This window comes from Loxodonta africana, chromosome 18 (genome assembly GCF_030014295.1).
Source record: "Loxodonta africana isolate mLoxAfr1 chromosome 18, mLoxAfr1.hap2, whole genome shotgun sequence".
NCBI classification, from domain to species: Eukaryota; Metazoa; Chordata; class Mammalia; order Proboscidea; family Elephantidae; genus Loxodonta; species Loxodonta africana.
Genome location: NC_087359.1, coordinates 33,695,913 through 33,704,758, shown reverse-complemented (window position 1 = coordinate 33,704,758; position 8,846 = coordinate 33,695,913). Strand labels below are relative to the sequence as shown.

The 8,846-nt window shown below is 46.2% G+C and overlaps 1 protein-coding gene across 2 annotated transcripts in view; it reads right to left on the bottom strand.

Moving 5' to 3' along the window:
* The window catches only part of EZH1 (enhancer of zeste 1 polycomb repressive complex 2 subunit), a 28,939-nt gene that overhangs the window by 2,466 nt on the left and 17,627 nt on the right, over positions 1–8,846 (bottom strand). For both annotated transcript variants that reach the window (XM_003414254.4, XM_064271053.1), the window contains 10 exons: positions 7,950–8,130; positions 7,495–7,691; positions 5,581–5,672; positions 4,340–4,380; positions 3,734–3,859; positions 2,540–2,718; positions 1,682–1,777; positions 1,182–1,263; positions 638–718; positions 130–214 (listed from right to left, as the gene is read on the bottom strand). In XM_003414254.4, coding sequence (XP_003414302.1) covers positions 130–214; positions 638–718; positions 1,182–1,263; positions 1,682–1,777; positions 2,540–2,718; positions 3,734–3,859; positions 4,340–4,380; positions 5,581–5,672; positions 7,495–7,691; positions 7,950–8,130 — 1,160 coding nt within the window. The remainder of the gene's footprint in view (positions 1–129; positions 215–637; positions 719–1,181; positions 1,264–1,681; positions 1,778–2,539; positions 2,719–3,733; positions 3,860–4,339; positions 4,381–5,580; positions 5,673–7,494; positions 7,692–7,949; positions 8,131–8,846) is intronic.

The following is an 8,846-nucleotide window of genomic DNA, read 5'->3' as shown; positions in this document are numbered from 1 at the left end:
GAAACAGCCTTGACCTCTGCAGATCCTCTCCTTCGTCCATATATCCCACTTTACACCCCCCAAGTCAATTCTGACAGCCACCCCTTCTGTCTCTAAGGCTATCTCCCTAGGACATTACTGGCTCCTCACCTGTAATCAAAGAAGAGCTCTTCACCAGCTTGAATTGCCCTCTTGGCAAAGATCCCAATCCGATGATCTCCATTCACCATGACCACTGCAAATAGGGGAAACCGGAGGCTAGATTCCTAATCAATTTCAAGTCAATCCCTCTAGTCCCTCTGTAGGAACTTGGGCTGATTCTTTCCAAATTTCCAGTGGAAACATAAATGAAGTAGAATTATAAAGTAGTCATGAAGGTAGCTGCCCCTATGCCTTTAGATGTATTATTTTGGCTAATGATACAGGGAAAGAATTATCTTCAGAAGGACTCATGTTTGTGGAAAAATGTTTACAAAGTATTTGGTGAAAAGGCAGATTATAAAACCGAAAGAGGACTAAGAAGGTTTCAGACATTAATCATGATTATCTTTGAAGAAAAAATACCTCAGCTCTGAAAAAAAGATGAACAATGGAGAGAAATCACAGTAAATGAGGCATCCCCTGACCCCACATACCTCCCAGGTCACTGGGAACTCACCTTTGGCATAGCAGTTGGGGTTCACAGAATGGTTTGCAAATCTAATTTTGTTGCCTTTCCGGGTAGCATCCACTACAAAATCTGTATGAAGTCAACCAAAGAAGATCAAGAGCATATCAGGCAACCCCAACAGCTTCTTTAGCCTGAATTTAAACTCAATTCCTAGTAACAGAGGCAATTCAGTCAGATGGTGATTTTCAAGACCAGAGTACTAACAGGAGCCGGGAAAAGTGTGCACGTAATTCAGCCTTGTGTGGAAACATCCCTCTTTGCTTCGAATATGGATGTCCACTGTCTCTCTATCGGGTATGGAGATTTCTGAGGTTCTGTGCCCAGTGCTCCTATTACAAACACAACACCAAGACGGAGGTTTGACCAAAGCAAGTGAGCTGGGACATGTGGTGTCCCTGAGTTCTATTCTACTACCTTGCTTAATGCATCTCTTAGAAGATTCTGAGCTGATTTGAACCAGGGCTGTGATGGGGCAACTTGGTAGAAAGACCTGTCCAAGACCACCTTGTGATGAGAGAAAGAGACTCCATACCATTGTTGAGGTTGAAGAGGAAGCTGGACATATATTTGTCATAGACCTTCCCTCGCCGATCAGCCTCATCCTGAGAGATGAGCTGGACAGATAAGGAATGAACAGGGGTATCAGGTTGTCTGCACAGAGCATGGTACCCTGCCCCCGGAAAGTGCTGGGAGGGGGGCAGTGGCACATACAGGTGCTTAACCAGTATCATGATGAGATTCCTAAGAGACAGAGCTCAGGTTATTTTATTCCAACCCCCACCCAGACTGACCAATGCTAAAGCTGAAGAGAGCCCCTCACCCCTCCTTGTGTGGGCTGAGCTGTCAGAGAGTTGATAAACAGTGGTTTGTTTCAGGATTATAAAGAGTTCTGTGGGATCCCCCCGAAAGGCCATGTGAGAACTCAGCCGAGTTATTTAGAGATGCAGTCATAGCAGCCTGGCCCACAGAAAATCAGGGTTTCTCATCAGTATCCCCCACCACAAGAATGTGGGCCAAACCTATAGCACTCACCTCACCACAATATTCAGATATGAATTCGTTCTTCTGCACAGACTCTTTAATGAAGGTGCCCCAACCGGCCACATCTGAGGGAGCCAGTAGCAGGTGCTGGGGAAGAGGGAGCCAGACCTCAGACTACAGAGCCCGTGAGTGAGGGGGTATGTGTGCTGTGGGTGGCAGCGGGTGCGGGGGGGGGGTGGGCAGAGTGGAAAGAACTAGCAACTGTTAAGAGGATCTGAAAACAGAAAAAGGTTGAAGTCACTCTGTTCTGGTGGAAGGAAAAACAAAAAAGGGAGGTGGTGAAAGGAAAGATGTCACTCCTCCCTCTAGACTCAGGGACCTCCTGGTGCCACATCTATAGGAATTCACTGCTGTCTGTGAAGTACAAACAGGCAACACCAACAACTCTTCCACCTCCCTGCTCCTCTCTGTCTGGCCAGTCCAGGGGCCAGTGGCTCTGTAGTATCTAAAAAGAGCTAACGCTTCACTGGGACAGAAAGCTTTATTAATTCAGAAAATGTGTGTCTTTTAGGATTTACTGAGCACCTTCACATAAAAAAGGAGCCTTGGTGGTGCAGTGGTTAAGTGCTCGGCTGCTAACCAAAAGGTTGGTGGTCTGAATCCACTGGTCGCTACATGGGAGAAAGATGTGGCAGTCTGCTCCTATAAAGATTACAGCCTTGGAAATCCTATGGGGCAGTTCTACCCTGTCCTAGAGGGTTGCTATGAGTTAAAATCAACGATGGCAATGGGTTTTTGGTTTGGTTTCATGTATAAAGCCTCTAAGGAATCTGTGGAAAGGTAGGTGCTCGGAATGATTCCTTCTTTCCCACTCTCTATCTGGGCCGGAGCCCTGAGAAAAGCCCTCACCTTCTTGAGGCCACGCTGGATGCTGCAGTTTTTACAGGAAACCACCTTGCAGTCCCAGTGCTCAGAGGCCCCACAGGTGAGACACAGGTCAGGGTCACACTCTCGCACTGCCAGATAGCAAGGACACTGCTTGGTGTTGCACTGGGTCTTACAGCGGCAGCCAGGGAAGCGATTCTGACCTGAGTGGGAAGACAAGTAAGGTTAGGAAGGGAAGCAGGCTAAGCTGGGGCTTGGGTTTGACTCAGGGGCAGCAGGGAAGTAAATGTTACATGTTCAAGGACGTTTGGCAAAGTAGGAGAGAAGCTCCCTTCCCGACAATCATACATTCAGGTTTTCTCCCCCAGAGAAAATGGAGTGTTTCCCAACATTCATGCCTGTGAGTCAAAGAAAGCAGGTTTTGACTACTGAGAAGATGTGTTTACAAGAGATTCCCCAACAATACTCTCCCCTCCTCCTTGTTGGTGGAATTCGGAAGGGAGGTGGATACAGCCCCAGAGAAAATGAAATCAGTGCTTTTCACTGGTAAACCCTCACCATCAAAACAAGTATCGTTTTGAGAACAGAATATATCCGTTCTACACCCACCCGCCTCCACCCACCACCCTCCCCAGCACAAGCTCCTCTTTGCTGTGGCTAAAATTAATATCTGCTATAGGTTAAGAAGTAGGTACACAATTGCCTGGCATCAAGTTCTGCAAGCCCCGGGGTGCCACCAAACTGCTCAGCCTTGTGTGGAGAAGGGCATGGTGGGAAAAGTGAAGGAGAAGCACTTTTAGCCTCTACCCTGCCTTCTGCTGACACCCAGACTCCTGTCCCTACTTGATATTAAAATCTTAAAACTAAAATTGACATATACAGAATTTCAACCTAAAATTTTTTTAATCAATTTTTTTTTTTGAAGGAATATCCTGAAGAAGGAGACTGTAACTTCGTTTAAGGAAAAAGACTCCCATGTTTCTCAATTCTGCCCTGAAAAGTAAAGTCAGGGAAAACATCTGATTTCTGTTGCTTCTAGAACTGTAAACCTAAGGGTTTTATTTGTTTTGTTTTATGACTTCTCCAGATTAAGTATCTTACTCCCTCTGGACAGCAAAGAAAATATGTGAAGCCCCATAGCAGCAAAGGGTGCAGGAGAAGGGAGGGAAAAGTGGGATGCTTTGAGGCCGACTGGTCTGGGAAACTGTAGGGTCTTACAGTCTGGGTTGCACTGGCAGAACTTCTCACAGAAATTCTGAGTCATGATGCAGGGGCAGGTGCTGTCACAGGGCCGGTCTGGGTGGTCGCAGGGCTGGTAGTTGTACACTTGTGTAGAAGAGTTATCTAGGAGAGAGCAGAATGGACCAGGACATGGCCATGAACGTGCTCGCTAACTGCTCTCCCTCCCTCTCAAGTGTCCACCTGCCTGATTCAAATAAGGCTGGTTCTAACTGTAATCTTGGACATATATTTCAGCACCTAAGTAAGAAGAAATCGTAGCCTACACTGGGGTGGCTTTTTTGTGGGGAAGAGTGTAGAGATGGTCTGGGACTAAGGAGCAGCTATTCTAAACATTAAGTGAGCTCTAGAACCTGATAGATGATACACTGAGAAAGTCAGAGACCACAAGGCCCATAACTCTGCCTCCTGAAAGGTCTTCTCAGCTGCAGTAAGAAGCTGAGCTGTTCTTAGCTGCTGCAGGGAAATCTGTCGCTGGCGGAAGCAGCTCAGGATCAGCAAGTGCAGCTGCAGGTGGGGCGGAGAGATGGCCAAAAGGGTGAGACTGCACACTGAACTGCTGAAGAACACTCTGGTGAAACTTACCTTTCTTTAGCTGAATTTTCCTGCAGTGTGCAGCCCACAACCTGAAAAAGAGAAAAGGGATGGGTCTAGGTCAAGGCCCTCAGGAGCTCTGCGGATGCAGGTAAATGACCACGTGACCTGCTCTGAGGGACTCTGGTGATGCTGTGGTTAAGTGCTTGGCTGCTAACTGAAAGGCTGGGGGTTCAAACCCACCAGCCACTCCTTGGGAACCCTGTGGGGCAACTCTACTCTGTTCTACGGGGTTGCTATGACTCGGAATCCACTCGATGGCAATGGTTTTGGTTTTTTTTTTTTTTCTCTTTTTTTGGTCTGAGAGACTGCGGTTTGATGATTGGGGTGTATCTCTCCCAAATCCCTTAATAGAAGGCCCCTGCTCAGGAATCAGTGCCCTTACATGGAAGCTGAAGTCCCTCCTAAATCCAGTTGGCCTATGCTTCAATATTTGAATTTGAGCACCAGTTTTTAAGAACCCCCCGAAACAAACAAAAACATAAAAGAACAAACATACAGAAACAAAACCCAACACCCTATGTTCATTATGATGCTGTGCCTTCATTCGCTCTCCCTCTCTTGGTGGAGGTGGAGCTGTCTGTGAAAGACTTTCGAGATGGTGAGGTGGGAAGTTCTTTCAGGAATCTGCTTTGAGTGAAGGAAAACTAAGCAGAAGAAGCAACAGGGACTTCCTTCTATACCTAGAATTGGCATCAGCTCCTTCCTTCCATAGGCTATAGTTATTAGGGAATCAAGCCAGCCAGAGGGTCAAACTTTTTAAAAAACTTCCAACCCTAAGCAAAGGCTAGCTAAAAGACAGTCTTATTATGCAACTTATAGAGCAAAACAACACAAGTGCCAAAAAACAAAGCAAAGGAAAAAACTCCGGCCAGAGTTCAGAAGTGGGTATGGTGGTAACTAACCACCCAACACGGTGAAAGGGATGGTCCACAGGGTGGGGCCATGAGGCCAGCTCATATCCTGTTGGTCAGGAGCTTAAATGGTAAACCAGACAGTTATCTCATGGTCCACAGCATCTGGGGTGGAGAAAGCGTGGCAATAGGGCTGGTCCAGGGCACAGACCCTCAGGGAGCATTGAGAACTCTGGCCCTCGGTTGCATAATGCTAAATGGATGGACATCACATAGCCTTGCGCAATGGTTAAGAGGGAGGCAGATGGGGAAGGCCAAAGGAGAGATCAGAGCACAGGGAACTGCCCAGTCACAAAAGGTCCCTTGTTCGACCCTTGCCTGTGCTTTCTCTTCTTCTTCTGTGAAGGGTTCATGAGCTCATCTGTTGGCAGCTTCAGGATAAGTGATTCTTTGACTGCAAACTGAAAGACCTGGAAGAGAAGTCCAACAGGATCTGTCACTCCTTCTTAAGTGAGGTAGTCAGATAAGTGACATCAGCCAGGTGCTGGGCTTGGAGGGTTCTGGAGAACTCACAGGCAGCTGAGTGAGCTACCCCTGGGCATCTCTTTAATTCAAGACAGACTGGTATTGGGACATTGGGTCACTGGCTCTGAAGTTAATTCTTCAGTATTTATCCTCACTTTTTTTTTTTTTTAGGGAAGGAAAAAACACTGAGCACAGTAACACTTTCCCTGGTCAGCAGCCTTCATCTACTGCTCTTTATACCAAATCATGAGTGGGCTGCCCCTGACTCTTACCAGTAGGGTCTGCCTCTCAGAAAGGGCAACTTTGTGTACCTTGTGTTACTGAGATTAAGACATGATATAGCCACCATCTAACTCTTCTGAGCTCTAAGCACTAGCTCCCTCTGTTGGTACAAAGACAGCGGGGCCACTTGACTGTTGGTACAAAGATATCAGGACAGCACCTCAGGAAGGCTGGTTCCCCTTCAGTGTTTCTTCCCTTATAGCACTAGTTTTTAGCCTTTTCTTTTTGCTTCTGGAAACCCTGGTGGTGTAGTGATTAAGTGCTACAGCTGCTAACTAAAGGGTCTGCAGTTCAAATCACCAGGTACTCCTTGGAAACTCTATGGGGCAGTTCCACTCTGTCCTATAGGATTGCTATGAATTGGAATCGATTCAGTGGCAATGGGTTTGGTTTCTTTTTTGTTCTGTTTTGCTTCTAGGCCTCTTTGAGACTCTGTGAAAGCTATAATCCTCTTCTTAGGAAAATACACACATATACAAATATGTATACAATCCAATGGACTTTTAAGTTAAGAATGCATGCCTTAGGGAAATAGGTATGGGCTCCAAAATGAAAGCAAAGGCATTTCAACTCATGGTTCTATTACTTGTTCTAAGCAAAGGAACCATGAAGAAGAGGCCACTGACGCTCCTCCAGAAATTAGAGAGTCATGTGAGCATGGTTCAAGCTCTGGTGTCCCTTTCTTGTTATATACTGGCTCCCTGTCCCTGTCTTTTCCTGTCTCCAGAGCACCAGTGGCTGCTATCAAACTGTGTTTCTACCGATGAGTGAGAAGCAGCAGGTCCACGCCCAGCCACTGGAAGTGGTAATCAGAAAATCTAGTGATAGAAAAATTGGAGAATAAAGCAACTGAGGAGGTCGATGGGGGGAGCAGCAGCAGCAGGAGGGTTCTAGATAAAAAGACCCACAGATCTGCCTGGAGGGGAGATGAGAGGGTAGAGGGGGTTAGAAGCTGGCAAAATGGACACGAAAAGAGAGAGTGGGGGGAGACAGCGGGCTGTCTCATTAGGGGGAGTGTAATTGGGAGTGTGTAGCAAGGTGTATACGGGTTTTTGTGTGACAGACTGACTTGATTTGTAAAGTTTCACTTAAAGCACAATAAAAATTATATATAAAAAAAAAAAGACCCACAGAAAGGCCTGGGAGTCCATTCTAGGAAAGGGATAAACATTTAGGAAGAAAGGCAAGAATCAAAAAAAAAAAAAAAGGAAGCTTAAAGAGTGTCGAAATATTCAGAAGAGTTGGAGAGTAGCCAGAGACAGAAATAAGAATTCAGTAAGGAGAGCAGTTCCCCAAGCCTGGCTAAGCCTGGTATTTGCAAAAGGCCCCATGCTTGGGAAACCCACTTCATGGCCCAGAAGCACAGACTCACAAAGGACTGGACCTAAATCAACCTCTCTCCATATATGCAGCCTTACAAGATAGCAAAGAGATAGATTGGTGGATGGCGGGCCCAAGCTTGTGCCAGCTACTTTCAGACAGTACCTGCTTGCATGTTTTAGTCCCCAGAAGCCTGGCTATTGAACAGAAGTTGTTGAAGTAGGTACCATGGAAGACTCGAAAAAGAGATTCTTCAGCCCCTGTCCATTCCACAGGCTCCGAGGGTGCTTCCACTACACAGAGCTGTGGTGGGGCTGGACTTGCCTTCTGTTTTGTGGGGGTCTGACAGCGGGAGTTAGCCTCTAGGGGAAATAAGAGGAACAGGAAAAGGTGGACTGTAATTGTCATTAGTAACTCGCCACAAAACAGAACTTCTTCATTCTACTTTAAACGGCAGAATGGCTAGGGACAAAATTATTCCCTGTCTCCACTGCTTGCAGGCAAAACTGCGGAAAGAATTACCAATTTAAAAAACGTAGTAATATTGTTAGGGAGTGTTCCCGGGACCAGCAGAGTCCTTACGTGGAAAGGAAAGGCTCTTTATTTTCTGTTTACTTTACCTGAAGAACTGGAGGCCCAGTCATTGCCTGTGTCCCTGTCACTGTCCCCTTCCTTAGTTTCAGCCACAGCAGAAGCTGAAGTGTTGGAGCAGGAAGCACTGACCACGTGGTGCCGTCGCCGGCGACGACCAGAGCACTTGGAGCGAGGGTTGTGGAGCATGGCGTACTCCTTTGCTCCTTCCTGCAATGGACACATTACAGACAGGAAACAGGAACAGGGCCAATGTCACTGTATTGATCCATCGTCAAAAACCTTCATCTTCCTCAACATCTGTGCTTAACTGCACCGATAATGTCTGCTCTTTTTTTCCCCTCTGTGTACATGCTAGGTGTGACCACAGAATATTGAGACGGCTGCTTAAAAAAGCTGCTAAAACTTACAAACTTACATCTCTTCATAAAAGAGTTGCCTTGTAATCTTTAAAAAGGAGTCTATGCATCTATGCATCTTCAGCTTCTTAGTGACTTGCATCTAAAATTCATTTGCATGTTAGCTGTTTTGAATTTGAAGACACATTTTGCTACAGATGCGGAAATGAGGTCCAGAGAGGGGAAGGGACCTGCTCAAAGGTATATAGCTAATAGTTCCAGAGTGGGGATCAGAATCAGGGCTCCTGATCCCCAAGCCACTGCTCTTCACACTCTACCACACTGCTTCTGGTGACTACTATGAAAAGGACAATACCCTTTAGAGCTATACAAATGCGGCTGGGTTTACCTAGCATGATGTAATTAAAAAAAAAAAAGGCATGGAGCAATAAAAAAAAGCATGAGGTATGGAGTTAGACCAGGGCTTGAATTTCATTTTTGCCTCATGAATGACTTGCAAATGGTGCAAGATATGCAACTTCCACAACCCACAGTTTCTCCACCTTGGAACACTATTGTAAGGATGAA